This window comes from Nannobrachium achirus (genome assembly GCF_963921795.1).
Source record: "Nannobrachium achirus genome assembly, chromosome: 21".
In the NCBI taxonomy this organism is placed as follows: Eukaryota; Metazoa; Chordata; class Actinopteri; order Myctophiformes; family Myctophidae; genus Nannobrachium; species Nannobrachium achirus.
In genome coordinates, this window is record NC_137828.1 from 16319936 (window position 1) to 16346079 (window position 26144).

General features: G+C 47.8%; 1 protein-coding gene across 1 annotated transcript in view; it reads right to left on the reverse strand.

Annotated features, from left to right (window-relative positions):
- The window catches only part of hecw1a (HECT, C2 and WW domain containing E3 ubiquitin protein ligase 1a), a gene marked incomplete at both ends in the record, with an annotated part of 258365 nt that overhangs the window by 7486 nt on the left and 224735 nt on the right, over nucleotides 1-26144 (reverse strand). Inside the window, 5 exons of the mRNA XM_080751651.1 lie at nucleotides 1395-1524; nucleotides 10893-10991; nucleotides 12166-12318; nucleotides 12953-13066; nucleotides 16220-16334. Of these exons, the coding sequence (XP_080607777.1) occupies nucleotides 1395-1524; nucleotides 10893-10991; nucleotides 12166-12318; nucleotides 12953-13066; nucleotides 16220-16334 (611 nt within the window). The remainder of the gene's footprint in view (nucleotides 1-1394; nucleotides 1525-10892; nucleotides 10992-12165; nucleotides 12319-12952; nucleotides 13067-16219; nucleotides 16335-26144) is intronic.

Here is a 26144-nt window from a genome sequence, read left to right on the forward strand (position 1 = left end):
GATGTCTATAGGACAGTGTTTCTCAACCTTTTTTCTGCGTGGGCACACTTTTCATGTCCCAAGAATCCATGGGCACACCAACATAATACGGGGGTGTAAATATCGTCACTGTCGGGAAGAAACCTTGTATCTCCCAAGTTTCAAATTTGTACGTTTCTTCGCAAAGTAAAGCCCTGCTTCATCATACAAGGCTGTAGTGAAAACAGCCGATCTACAAGCACACAACGCCTCGCACCGCGAGGCGTTGTGTGCTTGTAGATCGGCTGTTTTCACTAGTTTAAATAATTTTTTAAAATGATAAATACAATACTGGCCAGGCCTTGACACTAAGGCTTGCCCACTTGCCCCCGGCAGGTAAATACAACTTTCGGGCAGGTGGAGTTTGCTTTCAGGTTGCCCGACTGGGCAAGTGCTAGTTTGAAAGGGGATGCAATAACACAGCACGAGGTATAACACCTGAACGCGGCCAAAGCGCTCTGTCTTCTGGTCTTTGGAATGTAAAGTAAAAGCACTGTTTACCTTTAATGTGCTGTTTTCACTGTTCACTGTAAAAAATATAAAATAGGTGGTGTGATATGTGAAGTCATATTCAATCATAACTATGTAGGTATTTGGATAAAGATTGAGGTATGACATTTCTAAAGTGTAAAATTGAACGGCAATTCAAAATGTACTCATCATTTTCTAATGGGCAATTTACATTTCGGGCAAGTGGGCATGACCTTTGGGCAAGTAGATAATGACCTGTACTTGCCCGACAGGCAAGTGCCTCTCAGACCTTAGTGTCAACCCCTGCTGGCTTTCAAGCAGTTTCAAGGGGCACACTTGACCCTCCTCAGGGGCACACCAAAGGTCCCCAGGCAGGGGCGTCACAAGGGGTAGGAAAGTGGGACAGAGTTACTGGGGCCCAAGGTGGAGGGGCCCTAATAACTTTATCTATTAAAAAATAGCAGATATACAAGCTCACAGCGCGGCACCGAGTGCCACGCTGCGAGCTTGTAGATCTGCTATTTTTGAAAAGTTGTGAAAATGTGTGAAAATCTTTGAATAGTATATGTATTTTTTAAGCGAACATTTCTGACTCAAACTTTGCTTCTGGGGGTCCCTGGAACTAAATATTTTGAGATCGGGGTCCGTGGCCAAATACATATCATCTTGGGGGTCCTTGACATAGGTTTCTTGCACACATTTTCACGATTTTTCAAAAATAGCAGATCTACAAGCTCGCAGCGCGGCACTCGGTGCCGCGCTGTGAGCTTGTATATCTGCTATTTTTCAATAGTTAACATTCATGGGGGCCCGCAGTGAATCCTTGTACCCAGGGCCCAGAATTTGGTGTGACGCCCCTGTCCCCAGGCACAGTGGTTGAGAAACACTCCTATAGGAAGTCCTACCTGTCCAAACACCTCTTCATTGACAGTGAAGGTGAGGTCCAGGATGTCTGTGATGTCGTTCTCTTTCATCCACTGCAGTGATTGGTGGAACTCCTCGTCAAGGTACTCCAGGTCAGAGAGGTCTGTGGGCCTGTGCACACGCGCACGCACACACACACACACACACACAGACACAGACACGTGCACGTGCGCGCACACACGCAAGCACGTCGCACGCACACATGCACGCACGCACGCACACACACACACACACACAGGTTTCTTACTTTGCAATATAATTCTGTAAAATAACACTTTAGATTATAATTCACAAAGTCTTAGTAAAGGACTTGTTAAATGTGTGTTGGTTCATGATTTAAAACAATGCCTCACATATATTAAAAAAATGCAATGATTTTTCCAATTCCAAATTTCATTAATAAATAAAAGAGAAATCGAAGAAATTCCATGAATTGGGGGGCGCCCGCTGACCTAGTGGTTAAGGCGCATACCACATACTAGGCTATGATGCCTGCTGGTGTCGCCGGTTCGATTCCCGATCCGGACGACCTTCTGCCGCGTGTCATTCCCCATCTCTCTCCCGTTTCCTGTCAGTCTACTGTCCTATCAAATAAAGGCATAAAAGCCCCCAAAAACGAATCTTAACACATTGCCTGCCACACGTTTTTTATCAAACTCTTCCAAAACATGTCAGGGTTTTGGAGCATTTTGACTAATTTGTAATGAATATTTTGAAAATGTGTTTCTATGTCTATGAACAAATGGAGTATACCGATGGAAAGATTAAAATCTATACTTTCACCAAAAAATAAACAGAGTTTAAATTATGTTCCATGATTTTTCTATACATTTTTTAGCGACTACTGCTCCAGCCCAAAATCGCCTCATTTGTTTAAAAAAGCCTAAAAAACGCCTTTTTATGAAACTAACATGAATAAAAGTCTCTTATTGGGTTGATTTTGTTGTTTCAAGCCAATAGATGGCACTGTGGCACTGTGTGCTCAGTCTCAACACACACGCACACACTCACACACGTCGCGAACGGCGCGAAGCACAAGGACCTCCCTCCTATGACATTTCAGGGTGCTGCTTGTTTGCTTGCGCGCACACACACACACACACACACACACACACACACACACACACACACACACACACACACACACACACACACACACACACACACACACACACACACACACACACACACACACACACACACACACACACACCCCACATGCGTGCGCACATCCACATCGGTGCACTCTCAGAGCCCATTACTAGCAGTGGATGCACCTTTGTTTACTGACTGGACCTATACTCTTTTACATGGCGGATGGTGTTTGTGGACTTACTCATTCTGTTTACTGACTTCTAATCAATCAATGGATAACATGCTTGAATCTTTTACGAGCCACTAGGAGAGGAGGAGGTGCAATTTCAGGTAGGCAGGCTGGTATCTGCTTTGCTGGATTGCTATGGTGTTTGTGTGCAGGGGTGTTGCACCAACATCTGGACCCTGGGTACAAGTATTCACTGCGGTCCCCCCATGATTGTTCTTCATAGTGGGCATTTAAAAAATAGCAGATCTACAAGCTCACAGTGTGCCACGCTGTGAGCTTGTAGATCTGCTATTTTTCAATAGCTAAAGTATAAAATAATTAAGTCCCCTCCACCTTGGGCCCTAGTAACTCAGTCCCACTTCCCCCTTGTGACACCCCTGGCTGTGTGTGTGTGTGTGTGTGTGTGTGTGTGTGTGTGTGTGTGTGTGTGTGTGTGTGTGTGTGTGTGTGTGTGTGTGTGTGTGTGTGTGTGTGTGTGTGTGTATTGTGGTGTATAGACCCGAACCAAGACACAACACAGTAATTCGTGCAAAGCCACCTGGCACTTTTATTCACATTTGGCGAAAACAGGTTTGGAAACTTTGCAGAAACGCTGGAGTCAAACCAAATTATGCTTTTCAATAATGTTAAATAATGTTCCCGGTTTTCTGAAACGAAATGTCAATTCTTTTTTAGGGGGTACGGGTTCTTCTTCCTTGGCCGGGCCAGGTAAGGTAGGTAGGGATTTCAGAATGGCCGGCCCAGCGTTAGTGGGTTTTTAGAACGTTGCCTCGTTAACAACAGGCGCTCCTCCGGGCCTCCCGTGCGCTTCTCCTCTGCGCTTCGGGGTTATTGTTAGTGATGCTCCATGGTTGCCTACATGAGAGAGAGACAGGGCAATGTCAATACAGGTTTCACAGTGAGAACAATGGAAAGGTATTAGTGGTGTGCTCGCCTCACCGCCAGAATGCACGTCTGTCTGCGTGGAGAACCAGAGAGCGACTGAGGGAGAGTGAGCAGCCTTTTGAGGTGTGGTTCTATTCAGAGCGCGCAGGTGTGGAGACATCAGGCTGATGGAGGAGGTAGGTGGGCAGGTACCGTCCCTCAATGACGCTGCCTAGACGGAGGTGTGGTCCTCTCGGGCTCACTCTACCCTCATACCACTCTCTCTCTGTGGAGACATGCCTACCTGGCGGTGGTCCTCGCAGCGAGACACCACATACCTCCCTCCAATGATTGCGGCTCGGGGCGCAAGCTTCGCGAACCTCCTCTTCGTTCTCATGTACCCTGGAGAGCGCATCGGCATGCGGGATTTCCTTTCCAGGCCTGTGTTCCACTGTGTAACGGTAGCTCTGTAACTCAAGAAACCAACGGGTTATCCGGTCATTCTTGTCTTTATTTTTCGACATCCATTTTAGTGGGGCGTGATCGGTTATCAGCGTGAACTGGCGGCCCCATAAATAATAGCGTAGATGGTGGATTGCCCATTTTACCGCAAGAGCTTCTTTCTCTATAGCAGAATAATGCAGTTCATGTTTTAACAGCTTCCTGCTCGTGTACAATATGGGATGCTCGTTACCGTCCCAAAGCTGTGCCAACACTGCGCCCAAACCTGTGCCGGACGCGTCAGTTTGGAGGATGAACGGTCTGGTGAAGTCGGGCGCTTTCAGCACCGGTTCTTCACAGAGGGCCAGTTTGAGCGCGCGGAACGCCTCCTCTGCTTCTGGTGTCCAGCGTAGCTGATGAGGGAGCTTCTGCCTGGTGAGGTCGTACAGAGGGGCTGCCACAGTAGAAAAGTTATTTATGAACTTTTGGTAATATGATATGAGGCCAAGGAACGATTTTAACTGTTTCTTCGTAACCGGCCGGGGCCAATCCTTTATTCTTTCCACCTTCCGTGTTTGGGGTTTCACGCAGCCGCGTCCGATGGTGAAACCTAGATAGTCAGTCTCATCCAAACCTAGGCGGCACTTTTTAGCGTTAGCCGTTAACCCCGCTCTCCTCAGCGCCCCAAGCACCGCATCGATGTGTAGCAAATGTGCGGACCAGGAGGCGCTATGTACCACAATATCATCCAGGTAGGCCGCTGCGTATTCCCTATGGGGCCGTAGCACTTGGTCCATCATGCGCTGAAACGTAGCCGGCGCGCCATGTACCCCAAACGGTAATACAGTGTATTGGAATAAGCCCTCCGGCGTGGAAAAAGCAGTTTTTGGCCTGGCTTGGTCTGAGAGGGGCACCTGCCAATATCCTTTGGTTAGGTCCAAAGTACTGACAAAGCGGGCAGGCCCCAGTCTCTCTATTAACTCGTCAACGCGCGGCATGGGATATGCGTCAAACTCGGATATTTCATTTAGCTTTCTGAAGTCGTTGCAAAAACGCAGGCTGCCGTCGGGCTTGGGCACGATTACTATTGGACTGGACCAGGGGCTATATGACTCCTCTATAACCCCTAACTGCAACATACTCTGTACCTCCGTTTTGATTGCTTGTCGGCGCGCCTCTGGGATGCGGTACGGCCGCAGACGGATCACCTTACCGGGCGGTGTATGGATCTCGTGCTTCACCACGGCGGTGCGTCCGGGGACGTCGGAGAAGCGGTCCAAATTCCTTCCTAGGAGCTCCTTCAGATCCTGTCTCTGTGCGGGGGAAAGCATTTCTCCTAAGGGCACAGGTGGTAAAGTTGGTGAGGCACGGGCAGTGAACAGCGCGGGCAGCGGAGGGGCGTCAGCAGCGTGCCATTTCTTTAGCAAATTTATATGGTAAATTTGTTCCCCTTTCCTCCTCCCCGGCCTTCGCACTCGATAGTTCACTGGGCCTGTGCGCTCGATAATTTCAAACGGGCCTTGCCATTTGGCCAGAAATTTGCATTCGTTACTGGGAATTAAAACGAGCACTTTTTCCCCCAGATTAAATTCCCGTACCACGGCGTTACGGTTGTACAGACGGGCCTGTTCTTTTTGGGCCTTCTCCAAATGTTCCCGGACCATGGGCCAGATTTTCTTCGCCAACTGCTCAATGTGCTCAATGACACTACGGTGGGCCGAGGGCTGTTCCTCCCAGGCCTCCTTGGCTATATCGAGGAGGCCGCGGGGCCTTCTGCCATAGAGGAGCTCAAATGGAGAGAAGCCAGTGGAGGCTTGCGGGACTTCACGTAAAGCGAAGAGGATATAGGGGAGAATTTGGTCCCAGTCGCGGCCGTCCACATCGATTAATTTCTTCGTCACACTTTTGACGGTTTTTATCTCCCTCTCAGCCAAACCGTCAGTTTGCGGGTGAAAGACTGAGGTCCGCACCCGTTTTATTTTTAGCCATTGGTAGAGTTGCACTAGGACCCGTGACATAAAACAAGTGCCCTGATCCGTAATGATTTCGTCCACTATACCCACCCGGGTGAACATCATAAAAAGCTCATGAGCGACCGCCTTGGCAGTGGCGGCGCGGAGGGGGATCGCTTCGGGGTACCGTGTGGCATAATCTACTATTACTAAGATATATCGGTGACCCCTTGCAGACTTTGGTAGTGGGCCTGCGATGTCCATGGCTATACGTGAAAAGGGTGTTTCAATTATAGGCAGGGGGATGAGCGGGTTTCTCTGGACGGGCCGCGGAGCCCACTTCTGGCACGAGTCACATGCCCGGCAGAAATCTTCCACGGCTCTTTTAACCCCCGGCCAGTAGAACCGTGCTAGGATGCGTTCATAAGTCTTCTGCACGCCTAGGTGGGCGCCCAACCGGTGAGTATGAGCTAAATGTAACACCCGTGACACATATGACTTGGGGACCAGTAACTGCTCCACTATTTCACCCGCTCTGTCAACGACACCCCTGTACAATAGCCCATTCTTAACAGAGAAATGAGGAGAGGAAAGTTGACTCACCCCGTCACAGAGCTTTCCGTTCACGGTAGTCACTTGTCGGCGTGCCATCTCGAGGTTTGGATCGCTCCATTGCTGGGTCGCGAACTCCCCACGACGTGGAGCGGGGCTGTTGTCATTTATGTGTAGCTCGGCGAAGGTGTCTTCGGCGGTCCTCGTCTCGGATGGACTGGCGCTGTGGGCAGGCGGCGGTTCCTCCTCGCTGCGGTCTCCGCCCCGGTGGCGCCCTTCTCCGGGGGAGCTCTCGCTCGGACTGGCATCGCTGGGGTGGGGACTAAACACCGGGCACGCCTCGTATCCTGCCGAGGGCCGGGTGCGGGTCCTGGGCCGGCGTCTTCGGGGCCGAGGGCCGGCCGTCAACCCGGGGTTCCAATACTTAGCGAACAACGTGTTGTCGGCACCAATGATCAACGGCACCGGGAGATTTGGTACGACACCCATGTGTAGCACGGCTTCTCCCCTGGGGGTCCGGACTCTCAGGCTGGTCACTGGGTAGTGGCGGAGGTCCCCATGGACACAGGTGACCGGGACGGTGTCAGTGGAGAGTGGGCCAGCGAGCTCAGCGTGGATGAGGGAAACGGCGCTGCCCGAATCAAGTAGTGCATGGGTGTCGATTTCTCCAATCTTCACTGGTATCTTCGTGTGTTGGCGGGGGCCGGGGCCCGTGAGAAGGCAGGCGCGGGCACCCTCGGAGGTGGCGGCGCTGGCCATGTGTACGTCTCGGTCCCGGTCCGGGCAGGACCACGATATGTGATCTAATTTCCCGCAGACGTAACACCTTCTTGCGGACGCGGGCCGGCCGCTCCTCTCTGGAACGGTGGAGCGGGAGCGGGGCGGAGAGTGTGTCGGCGCCGGGAGGCGGGGACGGTCTCTCCCCGCCCGATTCTCGGCGATTCCTCTCATCGGCTCACTCCTCGAGCCCCGTAGCATTTCAGTGCTAACCTGGTGGTTCTCAAGCAACGCCACCAGCGCGTCCACCGAAGTGGGGCTTACTTGGGCGGCGTATTTGCGTGCATCTGGCGGCAACGACCGTATGCATCGGTCAATAACAATTCTGTCTATACATGGGGGATCTCCTCCCGTAGTAAGCCAGCTGTGGGCCAAGCGTAGCAGAGCGGCGACCTGTTGTCTGGGTGGCAGGGATGGGTGGAAGCTCCAGGTATGGTACCGCTGTGCCCGGGCGGGCAGGCTGTAGCCTAGGCTGGCTAGTATGGCCTCCCTGAGGCGTCGGAAATCACGGGCCTCTGCGAGCGGGAGGTCCCGGCACACCCGCTGGGCCTCGCCGCTGAGAAATGGAGCAACAATATTTCCCCATTCAGCCACCGGCCATCTCTCACGGGCCGCGGTACGTTCAAAGAGTTCTAAATAGGATTCAATGTCATCCTCGGGGGTTAACTTAGTGAGTACTGCGCTGGGAGGTCGAGTTTCATTATTTTCTCTTTCCATTTTTTTAACGAGCTCTTTCACTGCGCTCTGTAACTCGTTCTGGCTGCGGAGCAGCGCTGCCACGGCTTGCTCCATGGTGCGTTTTGGTGGGGATCTGAGAACCCGTACCCGGATTCTCCACCAATTGTGGTGTATAGACCCGAACCAAGACACAACACAGTAATTCGTGCAAAGCCACCTGGCACTTTTATTCACATTTGGCGAAAACAGGTTTGGAAACTTTGCAGAAACGCTGGAGTCAAACCAAATTATGCTTTTCAATAATGTTAAATAATGTTCCCGGTTTTCTGAAACGAAATGTCAATTCTTTTTTAGGGGGTACGGGTTCTTCTTCCTTGGCCGGGCCAGGTAAGGTAGGTAGGGATTTCAGAATGGCCGGCCCAGCGTTAGTGGGTTTTTAGAACGTTGCCTCGTTAACAACAGGCGCTCCTCCGGGCCTCCCGTGCGCTTCTCCTCTGCGCTTCGGGGTTATTGTTAGTGATGCTCCATGGTTGCCTACATGAGAGAGAGACAGGGCAATGTCAATACAGGTTTCACAGTGAGAACAATGGAAAGGTATTAGTGGTGTGCTCGCCTCACCGCCAGAATGCACGTCTGTCTGCGTGGAGAACCAGAGAGCGACTGAGGGAGAGTGAGCAGCCTTTTGAGGTGTGGTTCTATTCAGAGCGCGCAGGTGTGGAGACATCAGGCTGATGGAGGAGGTAGGTGGGCAGGTACCGTCCCTCAATGACGCTGCCTAGACGGAGGTGTGGTCCTCTCGGGCTCACTCTACCCTCATACCACTCTCTCTCTGTGGAGACATGCCTACCTGGCGGTGGTCCTCGCAGCGAGACACCACAGTGTGTATTCGCTTTTTTCTCCACTTCTCTCACAGACTGACTTCTCCTAAATACAATCAACTCTAAAGTAATTCTACTGTCATCTCTAGGCTATCAATCAACTATCTTAACTCTAACTATAAATAGGCTATTCTATATTCAAATCTCAACGATCCATTCCTCCCCTCCCCTCTCTTTTCACGGAGACAGGAGGCGGGGGTCTCCTCTCCTCCTCTCTCCCACTATAAAACTGTCTTCACCTAAATACACTCAAATCTAAACGAATTCTACTGTCATCTCTAGGCTATCAATCAACTATCTAAACTCTAACTCTAACTCTAACTATAAATATCCTATATTCAAATCTCAACCGAGCCTCGCAACCGATCCTTTTTTTTTTTTTTCCTTTTTCCTCTCTCTGCTGGCTTGTGTTTCTGCGTTGTGTCTCCCAAACTGCTAGAGTGCTTGCCGCCTCTCTCTCAATCTGTTGTTTTGGATTGTCTGATAACATGTGTTTCAATGCAGTTTTTTGACTTTTTTTCTTCATTCACGTGAATGACCTGGTTCCCTTTGATGTTGCCCTACTGTATTAAATCACAGGCGGCGCGAGAGCGCCATCAATTGTAAAACAATGAAAAGACTATGGAACGTAGATAAACGTGTTTGGCGGTAAATAGCTGGGCAAAATGGAACGTTTATAAACGTGTTTGGCGGCAGATGTGTTAAGAAAAAAAATAATTCCATGAATTAGAAAACAAATGTCTCTGTGCCGCGTTGTGAGCTTGAAGATCGGTTATTTTCACTAGTTTGGGTCCCAGGCAAATTTCTGTTTTTGAGGTCACACCCTAAGAAGTTTGGGAACCACAGGTCCAGAACAAGCCATTCGTAAACTCGTTATTAATGACTTATCTTATTACATTTCTTTGCTCTCGTTCTCACTCTTGGCTGCTGAAAAATTACAGTTTCCCCTCGAGGAATTAAAAGTCTGATATTATTCTCATAAGCCTACTATACAAGCTGGGTTCCCAGTACAGTCTTATGTCAAGGACAAGGAGCAAACAGGTGTGCGTGCGTGCTAAGGCATTCACAAATAGTGATTTTTAGTATTCGAATTATTCGACCTCAAAGTATTCGAATAGTCGAATATTCGACAGGACTGTCCAAACTGTCAAATATTAACTCTCCTACTGCCAGATTATTTATTTATTTATTGGGTCTGGTGCCATCAAAAAGCGGCTTACCTTTGCAACGTTATAGTAGATAGACAGACATTTTTATTTTATTTTATTTTTTTATTTTTTTTATTGTGCAATAGTGCACTTTGGTCTGCCAGGCAGCAGAGGGCGGCGTCATGCGAGAATGAATGTGAATTTGCCTGTTATGTGTTGAAGAAGAAGAAGACCAGTCACTGGCCACAGAGCCTTACAGCCAGAGGAAATCAACAACGAGCGCCGTATTGGCACAGAGGTCTCTTGGGAATTGGGGCGAACAGGAACGTCCAAAGCGGTATAAGAGTTAAGTAAGCAAGAGGCGAACATTGTTGCGAGGCGTTGTGAGCATGTAGATCTGCTATTTTCACAATATTTATCTGCGGAACCGAGTGCTTGTCAGGGTGGGGGTCCCCAGTTCATATGTTTATTCTGGGGGTCACGGCCTAAAAAGGTTTGAGAACCCCTGGTATAGAGCATATTGGGGCATTGACAACTCATTCTTATGACTTCCTATCTAGCCAAGCTTTATAAACTATATATTTTTTAAAGAGAAAACAGTAGAATTAAAAAATAAAATAAGCGAATATTCGACTTCGGTGAACAACGTCGAATAGTGACTTTGATATTCGAATATTCAAATATTTGGTGAATGCCCTAGCGTGCGTGCATGCGTGTGTGTGCAATGACAGAGTTGCGTGCGTGCGTGCGTGTGTGTGTGTTTGCACTGAAAGAGTTGCGTGCGTGCATGCATGTGTGTGTGTGTGTGTGTGTGTGTGTGTGTGTGTGTGTGTGTGTGTGTGTGTGTGTGTGTGTGTGCACTGACAGGCGGAGCAGGGCCTTGTAGAAAGGTCTGGTGAAGAAGGCATCCAGGAGGTACTGGTGGATCAGCGCCAAGCCCAGGATACGACCACTGAAACGGAACCTGGACACACACGTGCGCGCACACGCACGCACGCACACACACACACACACACACACACACACACACACACACACACTAGCATTCAATTACAATGAAATCTGATGACTCTCAGAGCCTGAGAGGAGAGACAGAGGCATTTCCGGAAAAAATAAATAAATAAACAGGGAGCGGACGAGGAGCTATCATGTTGAGATGACGTAATTTCCTGTTCACCTGTGGGACTGTGATTGCATTTCTTTTTTTACACTAGATAGACCTCATCTTTGCTTCTGGGGGGTCCCTGGAACAGCATATTTTGAGATGGGGGTCTACGGCCAAATACTTGTAATTTTTTTTAGGGTCCTTGACATGAAAAAGTTTGAGAACCACTGATTTAGAATAAGGATTTAGAAGACATTTGTAGTCAATATATTCAAAGACTTGCACATATTTTCAAGATTTTTCAAAAATAGCAGATCTACAAGCTCGCTGTGAGCTTGTAGGGAGAGAGGGCGAGATCATTTAGCGACCTACAACCGGGTTGCAACGTGGTCGGTAGTTTTCAGCGACCGGGTCGCTAAATCAATCGACCGGGCCGGTAAATCACCGACCGTGCCGCTAAAGCGACCGGGACGCTAAATCCACGGACCGGGTCGCTAAATCCACCGACTGGGACGCTAAATCCACCGACTGGGTAGGTAAATCCACCGACCGGTGGTCGCTTATCCACCGACCACCGGGCTACTAACCCTAACCCTAAACTTAACCTCAGTAACCTTACCTCAGTAACTAACCTGCCGACGCAACCTCCCGACCGAGTCGCTAAATCACCGACCGTGCCGCCAAAGCGACCGACCGGGTCACTAATTCGACCGACCGGGGCGCAAAATCTTCCGACCGGGTCGCTACATCTACCAACCGGGTCGCTAAATCTACCGACCTAAAACTGCAGGCCGGTCGGAAGATTTAGCGACCCGGTCGGTCGATTTAGCGGCGCGACCGGTGATTACCCGGTCGCTGAAAACTACCGACCACGTTGCGACCCGGTTGTAGGTCGCTAAATGATCTCGCTCCTACTGCTTGTAGGTCTGCTATTTTTCAATATAGCTAAGGCATAAAATAATGGTACAAGTGGTTCAGGTCTAACGCGGCACAGATTTGCGTTCCCGCCCGGTTTAAATGGGCCAATACTGACCATTCCAGATGGTTCTCTACGAAGGCAGACATGGGGCTGATCTGGACGGTGTACGTGTCGTTGGCTGAGTACTCAAACAGGCCGTAGTAGGGGTTGAACAGCTCCTGGGACAACAGGAAGAAGAACTCTCTGGAAGGACCGCTGTAGTCTAGCCTAGAGACACACACAGACAGACAGACAGATAGAAAAATACATACAATTTGATTACTGAAGGCTCATAGTTGAGACCTCAGGGCTGGCTGCAGGATGAAATGACTAAGGGGGCTTTTGAAAATTGTGAGGGGGCACATATTTTGTATATAGGCTAGTAATAATGAACATTCATTTTATTATCTATAATACCTAAACAGATGCCAGTTTTATAATAATACAATATAATAATAATAATAATATTCAGCCAATATTTGTGTTGTTTTTGATATTTTCTTGACTTTACATATATAAACTGGGGGGCACAACTTGCAACTGAGGGTGCAATGCCCCCCGCAAACCACATCCGGCCGGAAAACAAGAAATGTGTCCGGAAGCACTTTTTCGCGGGTGAATAGAAACCGATTTGCTATAAACAGCGATTATACTTATGTTTTATAGCTTTTAAAGCATACTAAATTCTCTGGTTTCTCGGGCCTGGTGGAGAGATACATTGGGTTTTCCCAGGATTTTCGGGTTGTGGCAGTATATAAGTTCAAAGGCTGCATTCACATTTAGGCTTATAACAATATGCGTGCGTGTGTGCGTGCGTGCGTGCGTGCGTGCGTGCGTGCGTGTGTGTCAGAGTGAGACCTACCCCTCCTCTCCCAGGAAGGTGATGTACAGTTTGTTTCTCTGCAGCTCCTTCCTGGAGTAGGCCATCACCTGGTTGAACGTCCCTTCCAGCAGATGTTCCCTCCTGATGAGCAACCTACAACACAGCATGGACAACTGCTTCTCACACATGTTCTCACACATGTGAAGGACCAACATATCGTCACTGTCGGGCAGAAACCTCGTATCTCCAGGTTTCGAATGTGTACATTTTTTTTGCAAAGTAAAGCCCTGCTTCATCATACAAGGCTGTCGCACAAAAGTAGTGAAAACAGCTGATCTACAAGCACACAACGCCTCGCACCGCGAGGCGTTGTGTGCTTGTAGATCGTCTGTTTTCACTAGTCTAGTTCCTTTTTGGACAAGTCTTGGACATACAAGGTTTCCACCCGACAACGACGATATTGAGATCCATTTGGTCGCAGACCCCCTCCCCCCCATTTGAAAATAATTGTGCCAGGGAAAAGACAGTTTTAAACTTGCCACAGTGACAACTGATGAAGTGTTTAAAAAACTGAGCGCCCTACCTCAACACAAGGCCACTGGCCTTGATAAAATTCCAGCTAGATTTCTCAGAGATTCAGCCGCCACCATTGCACCGATCATTACCCACATAATTAACCTTTCCATCGAACAGGGTCATGTCCCACAGGACTTCAAACTAGCAAAAGTAACCCCCCTGCATAAAAAAGGTAGCAAACTAGACCCTGGAAACTACCGTCCCGTTTCCATTCTTAGCTCCATATCCAAAGTCATGGAGAAAATAGTCTACGAACAGATAGCAAGATATCTCGATGAGAATAATCTGATTTACGAGTTCCAATCTGGATTCAGAAAATCTCATTCCACTGACACATGCCTTCTGTATTTGACTGACCAAATCAAACGCGAAGCGGATGACGGCAAATATAGCGGCATGGTCATGATGGACCTCCAGAAGGCATTTGACACCGTAAATCATTCTATTCTGATTGAGAAACTAAAAGCCATCGGTCTTGACAGCGCAGCAGTGAGTTGGATGCAATCTTACCTGGTGGGGAGGGAACAGGTGGTGGAGATTAACGGTACCCTGTCCCCCCCCCTCCCAGTAAGCTGTGGTGTTCCTCAAGGTAGCATACTGGGACCTCTGTTGTTCCTAATATATGTGAACGACATGGCATCTGCTTGTGACTGCAACCTGTTCCTGTTCGCGGATGACTCGGCTCTCCTAGTCTCGGGCAAGGACCACTTGCAGGTTGAAAAGACACTTAACTCTGAACTAAGTAAGATCTGCACATGGCTTAATGACAACAAATTATCAATTCATCTGGGAAAAACTGAGTCCATCCTCTTTGGATCAAATCATAACCTCAAAAAAGTCGATAACTTCACAATCAAAGTGGGTGACAAGGTCATAACACGAAAAAACGAAATCTCTTACTTAGGATGTATCCTTGAAGCTAATCTTTCCAGTGAAAAGATGACTTCTAAAGTAATAAATAAAATCAACCAACGGACTCGTTTCCTACAGAGGATCGCCCCAATGGTCAATTTCAACACACTGAAGACCATAGCTGGTGCAATAATCCAGCCCCTCTTTGACTACGGAGTCCACGTATGGTATCGTGACGCCCCACAAGCCCTAAAAACTAAACTCCAAACAGCCCAAAATAAACTAATTAGGGTCCTACTTCACCTTCCCTATCAGACTCACCTCACCGCTACTCACCAGTTAAGAGTGGGGTGGCTCAGAGTAGATGACAGAGTACAGCAACTTGCAATGGGCCTGGTGTACAAGATACACTACACCACTATGATACCCAAGTACCTGTCAAAATACTTTATAAACATTAAGGATGTCCATAATTACAACACCAGAGGCAGCGCCACAGATCACTTTCAACCCAGAGTCAAAACCAACAAAGGGTCAAACTCCTTTTTCTGCTATACCACCAAAATGTGGAAAGCCTTACCGAAGGTCATAAAGGAGTGTGGATCACTAGCATCCTTTAAAATTGCCCTGAAGAATCACTTACAGGCAGCAGCCATTCGCAACTGGTAAAAAACTAACCTAGCCCAACCCTACCCTCCCCTGCCCCTTCTTTGTATATACTGTTTATTTAGACTTACTGTTTTCTTTTTTGTTTTTCTTTACATATCTACTGCATAGTACTGTGTTCTATTTGTCTGTCATTCAATGTTATATGAGATACTTCAATGGTTTCCAGTGGAAATAAGCTTAGTCTTTTCATGGATCTCCTTTTAGTAGACCTTGTACCAGTGAACTGTACCGTCATGAAACTGTACCTTTTCCTATGCAAACTTCTAATAAAGTCTTCAATCAATCAATCAATCAATCAATCAAACCACCATTAGATAGCATGTTATCCAGTAGGAGAATCCGCCGGTCATCAAATTGCTTCACTAACAAAACAGTAATTGATGGAAAATAAGTAATTTTTTGGGGTGAACCTACTCCTTTGAATACCAGTAGAGTCGCCGGAATGAAGGTCGCCCGGAAATCCCGGGTGCATTCGGAAATGCGCACTCAACGCACTGGTGTGCTGAGTGCACTGAACGACCCTACTCAGAAGATGGGGTTTGGCGGTGTGGTGCGTCAGTGCGGTGTTATGATTGGTGTTTTTCATGGCGGTGTGTTGAGGGTTTCTCAGCTGTGAACAATGGAGAAAATTATCGCGAAATGCCCCATTTGCGGCTTGATAAGGTCTTTTTGGAGTTTATTGTTAGTTACACACATCGTGTAAACTAACAGCAGGAAGGCCAATGTTATGAATTAAATTACCTTTCAATAGCAACGTTACGTTACTGTAGCAACTGCTGCTTTTCAGAAAGTTTACCTTCAGAGTTCAGACTGAAAAAGCGCACCGCTGCCCCTTAACTGGTCGTTCGTAAATAAGCGTCACCGCTCACTGCACTCACTACACTGAGCACACACCCGGTGCGCATTTTCCGAACACACCCCCCATTTCCCGGCGACCTTCATGCCGACGACATTACCGGTTACCACTCCTTTAACCACTTTACCCCAGCATCCTTATTGTGGCTTTCGCTGACAATAGCATATCGACAAGCTTACAAAGGATAAGCTTGTAAGCTTGCCGATCTGCTATTTTCAGCAGACACTTTCCCCACTATAACAGAAAACAGTATCACCGGCTGTGACTTACTTTCCTTCCACAGGTCAGGTGGTGACTGAATAAGAAGCGTCACGTTGTTTCCCTTCCTTCCAGTCACACACACGGACACTTACTTGATCTTGCCTGGTCCTTGGCCGTAGCCTTTGGCTTCCAGCTTCCTGTAGAAGTTCCGTAGTTTGGCTTCGAAGTCTCTGCGGTACGGAGCTGGAGCTCTGGCCCTCGTCAACCCTGCACGCACGCACACACACACACACACACGCAATCGCACACACACACGCAACCAGTGGCGTGAGTTCAGAAAAAGCTAAGGTATGGCAACATGACCGTTGTCGCGCGCATGCAAGACACCAGTCATGTTGCCATACCTTAGTAACAAGGCATGATATATTTATTTTAAGAAGTACATTTTTTTCTCTCGTTTCTACGGTTTCTTGGGCTGCATATGGCAGCCTGGAACGGTTGTTCAAGTGCAGCTAAACTTGGCATGTTAGTAAACGTGCCACAATTAACAATAATGCATTGCACCTGTGCAGCTGACTTGCGGAACCTGGGAATATAGGCTACCATTTCGTCAAGATGGGGAGAAGGAAAGTGTGGAGAATATAATTATAATACCTTGTTAAAGTGACCATGTTGTTACATTTTGCATTTGTAGTTATTGTACTTTAATTTAACAACATAATAACCAGAACAGATAGACAAAGAGACATTCATGGATTTATATTTAAAAGTAACTTTTATTTTCCCCCTGGACCCAAGGTATGGCAGCTGCATACCCCTGCCATACCCAATTGACGCCCTGCACGCAACCGCACACACAAACTCAATGATTTTTTATTTGAATGTACGCAGTATGAACCCTATCATCCCTATCTGGGGCTAACATTCCTCAAAAAGTAGTTAAAACGTTTAAAAAAAAAAATAGACAGAGACAATATATCGTCACTGTCTGGCTAAAACCTCATAACTTAACTCATTTTGTGCTTTATAAATTAACGGATTAAAATATCCAGCGTGCCTGCAAAAGGCTGCATTCACTAGCGTTGTCTTATTTTGAAGGCCAGAAGTCCATAGCGTAAACACTTCCGGTCTGACGTCATCACGTCCTTCACCGGAATCGATCATTGTTTACGTGGTGTAATGGCGGATCGGATCGATGCTTTTCAACATGTGTTTTATAAGCGAGCATCTGCCTCCATCTTCGCTTCTAAAGTGTAGTTTTGAGATAATGGACATTAAAGATGAGATCCCCCGTCTGCCTCAATGTTATGGGATTACTATTTTGTGCCCATGGAGCCGTGATGATGATGAATCAGCGAGGGAGATGGACTCAGGAGCTTCCGCCCATCAACATGGTAGGATAACCGCCGTTACAGTAATATATTACTTTTCACGAGTATACTCGGTAGGGTTGGGTATCGTTTGGATTTTTACGATTCCGGTTCCGGTTTCGGTTCTGCTTATCGGTTCCGGTTCCAAACGGTTCCTATTTCGGTTCCAAAATGGTTTGGTTTTTACACAAAAACATTTTTTTTAATTTAATTTTAATGAATCATTTAAAACATAATTTTTTAATTGAATTTGAATGTTTAATTACAGTTTTAATGAATTATGACAAATGAAATCATATTTCAATGTCTTCAGCGATACTCTTATTCTGAAGAGATTAAGAAGTCGACCACCGTCTGGAAGTATTATTGCATTACGAAAATGACCACCGCCTGGAAGTCTTATTGCGGCTAACGCAACATATCTTATTCTGAAAAGATCGGCTACCGGAAGTGTTAGATTTGCCAGCTTAGATTTGACAAAATAACACAGCTCAGCGAGTGAGCGACAGAGAGCTGAGCCCGGCGCCCGCAGTCGCACTATAACTTTAACCCAGAGAGACACGCGGGGGTCCGCAAGCACTGTTGCTGTTGCCGTACAGTCTTTCAGATGAATGCCACGCTGTCATAAATGTTTCGACTCCATCTCACGTCTCTCTGTGGCTGTGCAGGGCTCAGCTGTACTGGTGGATGGGCTGCTAATTTTGCTAGCATCGCTGTTGTTGTTGACTGAGTGGCAACGCAGTTGTCCCCCGATTGTGTGTGCGCTTGTGTGTCTATGTGTGTTGGAGGAATACAAGAGCCGCTTCCCAATTCAGAGTGTGCGCCCTTCGTAGCGTAGCCCGTATAGGGCTTGTCCTGTGAAGTGCACGTAATGTAATGTAGCCTTTTTTGAAGGGATAGCACGTCTTTTTTTTTTACTGGTGCGTCTAGGAACCGATAAGCGGTACCGAAAGTAAATATTATTTTTGGGTACCCAGGAACCGTCATGTCCTTATCGGTTCTGTCCCGGTACCGAATTTCGGTACCCAACCCTAATACTCGGGATCGGCACCATGTGATACTCGAGTATTTTTCACGAGTATACTCGGGATCGGCGCAAAATGAGTTAATTAATTTTTGAGTTTTTTGTTTTTTTGGCTTAAATCAGGGCTATTGAACATCCTTTACATCTGAGTGTTGGTTAAAATAATATTGAACCGATGGAAAGTAGTAAAAAATGCTCGTACAAAACCTCCTAACTCCACACTTTCTGCCAAACCAGCCAACTCCACCCGATTGGCCCTCTGTTTTTTTCATAGATATGTGCTATTGAACACCCTTTACGTCTGTGTGTTGGTTAAAATAATATTGAACCAATGAAAAGTAGTAAAAAGCCCTTCGGTCAAACCCTAACTTCACTTGAGCTTATTGTCCCGAAAATGAACATTTTGGAGTTATAATACATATGCAGCAGACCTGGAATTCCGTCATTTTAGGGGCAAGGCCACTTGACCTTTGGTGTTGTCCATTTATTTGAGGGCACAAAGGCCAAAAAGCCAGGGCAGGAAGGCCATCAAATAAAACACGATTTTAGTCCATTGAAATCATTTGTTGAATTTAAGGGTTAGGGATGACAACCTAATCTGCAGTGAAATAGATAAATGATGGTATTTACAATCTGATCCATGCTCAGCCCTGCACCAAATCAAGTCAGTTAAAGATGGGGACTCGGGGGAGTTAAGATTTCAGAATCTCAACAAAAGACACTGGTGTCTACATTTCAGGAGACGATCACTTGGGTTAAGATATACTTTATTGACCAGAATGAAGGCAGAAAGCAAGCATCACACAACATGGCATATTGAGCACCCTACTATAGAGACAGCATAGAATCTAAGCCTATATCTAAGCGCATAGTATTGGCAGCCTACCTTAGCTCTACTATAAGACAGCATAGAATCTATAGCCTAAGTTAGCATGGTTTGGCATGGGGTTCTGCCTCGGGCCATGGCTCGCTGAACCCACGATCCTCATGTTACCATGAGCATCGAGGGCATAATCTAATTACAGCGAGCCCTGGCCCGATACCCCCCGAGGGGGATCTAAGGCAGAACCTGAAGGTGGCGCTGGGGTGGTGGCGGGGCAGTGCTATGCAACAAGACTGAGTCCCACCATCTGACTTCCCTAAGAACTATGGGTAAGGGGGGGGGGCAGGACCTAGTGACCCACCCCCCTCCGCGCGCGCGCTCCCTTGGGACCGCCCCCTGAACTAGCTTTGATCCTTACGAATCGTCGCACTATTTCAGGAGACGATCACTTGGGTTAAGATATACTTTATTGACCAGAATGAAGGCAGAAAGCAAGCATCACACAACATGGCATATTGAGCACCCTACTATAGAGACAGCATAGAATCTAAGCCTATATCTAAGCGCATAGTATTGGCAGCCTACCTTAGCTCTACTATAAGACAGCATAGAATCTATAGCCTAAGTTAGCATGGTTTGGCATGGGGTTCTGCCTCGGGCCATGGCTCGCTGAACCCACGATCCTCATGTTACCATGAGCATCGAGGGCATAATCTAATTACAGCGAGCCCTGGCCCGATACCCCCCAAAACTACAAACCCCCAAAGCACGCCAAAATCTCAGAATCCCATGCCAGTGCTAGCCAATATTACTAAGCAAAATATTAAGCAATGATATTGGCAGCTTGCCAAAAAACGCTATAAGTACTGCTAAAATAATTTAATAATTAAGAATGTTAGCAGCTGCAGACCGAACCCAACGGTGAGGAAAGGTGGTACTGCTGACTATAACTATATACTGCAATCTGACTGAAGCCATACTAAACACCCTAGAGAAAAGCGGGAGCAGCAACATGGACGTATATATATATAGACAGCAGAACCAGAAGCAGCGATGAAACCTTTAATTCATATAACTACAGCGCCATACAGCTTCACATCCTACCTAACTAACACCCCAGCAACCACCTAGCTTTTGCATGATTGAAATATTAAAGCGTAATATTTATCGTGGCCCGCAACCTATCAGGGGCGCGAGCCCCGAGTAACGCAACAGAAGCAGCAAATAAAACCCTATGGAACAACCCTGCTAATAGTGCCTGCAGCACTATTAACATCAGCAGCAGAAGCGTTAACTGGAACCATTACGCTTCGGTCAGTCCTGTGTTGTGTGTGCTTGATAGCTTGGCGTGCAGGATCTTGAGTTAGCTGAGGGCACCAGAAGTGCTGGTGGTGTGGCTGCTCCGATCCGGAGAGAATGCAGAGTGAAGAGGGGCGGGCCGCAAATCTGGCAGCTCTCTCCGGGGGTCGTGTGACGAGGACGTCGGGCAGACGGCCCGGTGTTCAGCATGGACATGAAAGGACAGAAGGGAGAGTTAGTTCTGCGACTGACACTGGTGTACCTTCCCTGCTTAAACTGCGAGCTGCAATCTTCAGAGGCCATGTGCTAGTCGCATCTTAAGCCTGGCCTTGGTGACCGCATGTGCTTGCCGCAGAAATTACAATCTTAGCTTTAGCTGACCATAACAATGAAACCGCGCCTAAGGACGCTGACTTTTAGGATCACAGAGAAATTTTCGCAGCCCACGGAGCGCTCTGCAGAGTCTGCTGCTGCACATATGAGAATCTCCACGAGATACGTGGAGATTCTTGACCGTCTTGACCTTTAAAGGCAAGCTATGCAAGCCTAGAGAGCGGCTAAAGCCCAACATTCAGTACAAGTAAGACGCTGCCATGTAACTATGGTTGCCTATTATTAGCAAGCTTAGAGAGCGGCTGAACGCTCACAGAATCGAACAAGCGAATGCGTTGCTATTTACCTGCTAGAGTGTGGCTCCTCAGGGCATCTGGCTGAGCCCGAGGGCGCCCGGAGCGCCGCCGCTGAAGCTGCTCCGCGCCCGGGGCACCGCTGCCGAAACTGCTCCGCTCCGCAGGGAATGCGGCGTGTAGAGAGATGGCGCGACGCCTTCACTCTGGCCCTGCTCCCTCAGTCTCGCGGCGAACCAGCATGCGTCATGGAACAGAGGGTCGTTGGGGCAGACATCGGGCGGACAGCCAGGTGTTTCAGCATGGAAATACAGGACGGAAAAGTGAGTTAGTTCTGCTGCAGAGTTTGCTGATGCACACATAAGAAACTCTACAACCCATCTCTTGACTTTTAAAGTCAAACCATACCAAAACGTGGCCCAACCGATATGCGTAAATTCCCCAGCTTAGAGCGACTGCACCCTGACAGAACTTAACAAGCAAATGCGCTGCTATTTACCTGCTAGAGTCTGGCTCCGCCGTGCTTCCAGGGCAGCCGTCGCTGGCGAGAAAACTGGCTCCCGCCGTTGGCGCTAGAACTGGCGTTCCTTTGCGGCGTGACGGCGGTGTCGGTGTGCCGCTCCCCCCGGAAGATGAGCCTGTGCCCTACGTGCCTCCGTCGTGGGCTCGCGGGCCGCCGGGAAGTCAGGAGGCTGGCGGGCCGGCTGTCCCAAGGCAGCAGCGGAAGCAGCTGTGGCCGTCGCAGCGATACCCTCCGTGGTGCCGACCGACTCCCGACTGGACTCCCAGCCGCACACAGCATTAGACGAAGCTAGAAACATAACCTTCATGACATGATTAGTGGAACCTGCAGCTAAAGCTGCCATGATAACCTGCTGTCCTAGCCGTGGGCCTGCAGCCGCGCCGGCCTGAAGCTGGAATAATAGACAGGATGAATAGCAACCAGCAAGTATTAGCTTTAGCATGAGCTGAAGGAAAACAGTACTGGAGCCAAGTGCAGCGGCTACGGAAACACCACTAGAACATACGGTGTGCTATGTGACCCAGTACTATAACCTTAGTTTGCAACAAATATTTGAGTTAAACCCCTTTAACTTCTGAAACACTGGTAGCAGCTTAACATGCAGTAGAAACACCCCGCAGCTGCCGTGCGACGCTGCAAAGACGACCTGCTGTAGCTGTCGCTATGCGTCGGCTTTAGCCCGAAGCTGAAAGAGACCTGATGTTAGGGTTAGGAAACCTGAAAAATAAACACAATGTTAGGTTAGGAACCTGAAGTTAAAACGTAGACCTGGTGTTAGCTGCGCCCTTATAGCCGCCGCAGCGAGACGCTGTTAAGAAAGTGATTTAGCTGGACCTGTGCCGCTTTAGCCTGGAGCTGCCATACTGGAGCATTAATGACAACATGTTAGCAGAAACACTCAACACCCTGGTAACAGCTTGACATGCAGTAGAAACAATCACTTGCTGGTTTTTATAGCATTTAGTATAGCAGTACCGCTGACAACTTAGAACTTATCAACTAAAAGCCTACGATGCGAGGAAAAGCTACAGCTGATGGATGCTGAAACTGAAAGAGAATGTTTAGCTGGATGGGAGGGAGGGAGGGTGGTCTATCGAGCATTTAGAGTAGACTACGATTCCCTGCATGCACTAGCGAGTTCAACTGGTGACGTCAGGACAGACAGGCACGACTGTGTTAGCGGAAGCAAAACAAGTTCGCACGTAAACTGTATAGCCTGCGGGTTTTCCTCCTCCCAGGAGCTCACACGGAAAACATCCTTAATAGGCTTCTCAAAGAGAGGCGATTACTGTTTTAATAGTTCCTCCCGCGAGGGCTTCTACGCCACGGTAAATGGCAGCAGCCCTACTATGGTCCAAGAAGCGACAGGAACCATTTAGTAGCTGCTAAGGTATAGCAACTAGCACCTCATAAGCAGCAGCTGTTTAAGACGGCCAGACAGTGCAAAAAGAGGAAAACATACACATAACCCGAGGCGAGGCAGAAGCAATATAGGCCCCATACTAACTAGATTAAGCACGCTGCGGGCGAAGCTTGCTACTAGCACGACGCCGAGGCTTGGCATGATAGAGAACTACATTTCCCACACGCAGCGCTTAGTATTTGCTGCCGAACGTCATGCCGTAAATCACCGCTTGACGTGACTCGGCTAGCTCAGGAGCTAGGTGAACTCTGCCGTTTACAGACACCTGCAACCTACAAACTGAATCCTCCTAGCGTGATTCATTACCTGCTACGGGGCTGTGTTTTCACACGGGCCGCCGCTCTATGCCTTGACATGGCTAGCACATTGATTTACCAGCTAACAGCATCCTTACCGAAAAAGCCGGCTAGCAATAGCCACCAGCTAGCTCCTAGCTGACTATACATTAAACCTGTTGTTCCGCGCTAGCCGATACGGCCCGCGGCGCGCCGTTGCAAAGTACTGACATGGTTATCGACAAACCCAACGACTGAAATTACTTTAACTCATGGTAGCCCAGTAAAGGCCCACCAGGGCACGAAATAAGTTAGCATTTAGCCCGTAGCCACAGCCAACTTCTATGATACTGAGTTTACCTTTAGCAACTTTAGCAAGCCTGTAACACCTTTGAAATAGCTTTAGCAACAAACTGAAAGTACAGAAATCAGCTAGGCACCAGCAACGATAGCAAGAAATCTGAACCTTGAAACAGCAGTTTAGAATTCAGCGATTACCAGAATAACAATCTCAAACTTCCCATACAACCTGGCCAAGAACACAGCTTCTTAGTTTGGCAGCTAAGTTTACAGTTTACAGTTTACAGTTTAGGCATTTAGCAGACGCTTTTAATCCAAAGCGACTTACAATAAGCAGATACAACATCGCAATAATAAACAAGATAATAGGTCAGTACATTAACAGCAATATAACAATGTAAATGGATATCTATCTAGAGAAAAACACAATATAATCAAGTTCTAAAGAAACCTAACAAACAAATGTTAACTAGCTTCATGTATGGTCATTGAACATACATGAATTGAGCGATAGAAAAATAGCAGAAACAGACAGAAATACTCAGCCAAGTTAGGCACCCTCTCCAAGCGTTGGGCAGCAGCACAGCTACCTGCAAGCAACAAGTGTGGCACTTGTGTGTGTACTGCAGCATGGTAGCAAGCAGCAGTGCTATGCAACAAGACTGAGTCCCACCATCTGACTTCCCTAAGAACTATGGGTAAGGGGGGGGGCAGGACCTAGTGACCCACCCCCCTCCGCGCGCGCGCTCCCTTGGGACCGCCCCCTGAACTAGCTTTGATCCTTACGAATCGTCGCACTATGACAAGAAAGAGACACCGGTGTCTACTGTCTACATATTGACAAGAGAGAGACAGGATAAAGCGGTACAGTCAGCTGTGGCATTAAGGCCACTGCAGGGGCGTCAATTGGGTATGGCAGGGGTATGCAGCTGCCATACCCTGGGTCCAGGGGGGAAAATGAAAGTTACTTTTAAATATAAATCCATGAATGTCTCTTTGTCTATCTGTTCTGGTTATTATGTTGTTAAATTAGTAAACAATTAACAAAATGGTCTCTTTAACAAGGTATTACCAGTAAGACTCCCTAATCGGGAGATAAGCGACCGTTGGTCGCTTATCTCCACAAATATCACAACCTCCACCTCTCACGTCATACGGGTAGCCATAGTTACACCTGGAATGTTGAATCTCCATATATGGAGATAACCTACGCATCACACAAAGTCTGACCTCACCAGCCCATACTTGGGCAAGGACGACTTATATCTCCATATACGGAGATGGCCATATATGGAGATACGATGACATCACAGAGTCCACAGCTGATGATGTGGCGTGATGTCATACAATACACAAACAAGCCCTATATAAAGGGGCAATTCTCACCAGGGAAGAGAGCATTGCCTGGAATGTTGAATCTCCATATATGGAGATAACCTACGCATCACACAAAGTCTGACCTCACCAGCCCATACTTGGGCATGGACGACTTATATCTCCATATACGGAGATGGCCATATATGGAGATACGATGACATCACAGAGTCCACAGCTGATGATGTGGCGTGATGTCATACAATAAACAAACAAGCCCTATATACTGATGCGATACGATGACATCACAGAGTCCAAAGCTGATGATGTGGCGTGATGTCATACAATAAACAAACAAGCCCTATATACTGATGCGGAGATATGAGCAGGGCAAAGGTGTGACGTGTGACGTGTGACCGACCAACCGACCGACCGACCGACCGACGGACGGACGGCCGGTGGAGGTTTTCATAGTAAACTGCTCCCTGACGGTCGCAATAATTATATTCTCCACACACTTGTATTCTCCCCATCTTGACAAAATGGTATATTCCCAGGTTCCGCAGGTCAGCTGCACAGGTGCAATTCATTATTGTTAATTGTGGCACGTTTACCAACATGTCAAGTTTAGCTGCACTTGAACAACCATTCCAGGCTGCCATATCCAGCCCAAGAAACCGTAGAAACGGGGGAAAAAAAAAATATTTCTTAAAATAAATGTATCATGCCTGTTGCTAAGGTATGGCAACATGACTGGTGTCTTACACGAGCGTGACGCCACTGGGCCACTGTGGCCTCAGGTCATGCCATAAGTTTGAGGGGGACAAGGCCAAACTGAGGGGCAACGGCGGCCATGGTCTTCATGGCCTCCATGAAATTCCTGCCCTGATATGCAGTATGTTTAGTTGTGATCGTTATGGATGTAGGGCAGTAGAGTGCAGCTCAGTGGCTTTTCCAGGTCACACAGAATAAGACAATGAGAGGAAACTATTAGAAACAATCACCACATTCCTGCTGTGCCCCAGTTTCCCGTTATAGCCCCTCGTCTCCTATTAATGTCTACATGGATACACAGCGGCTTGACACTCGTGTTAGAGCTT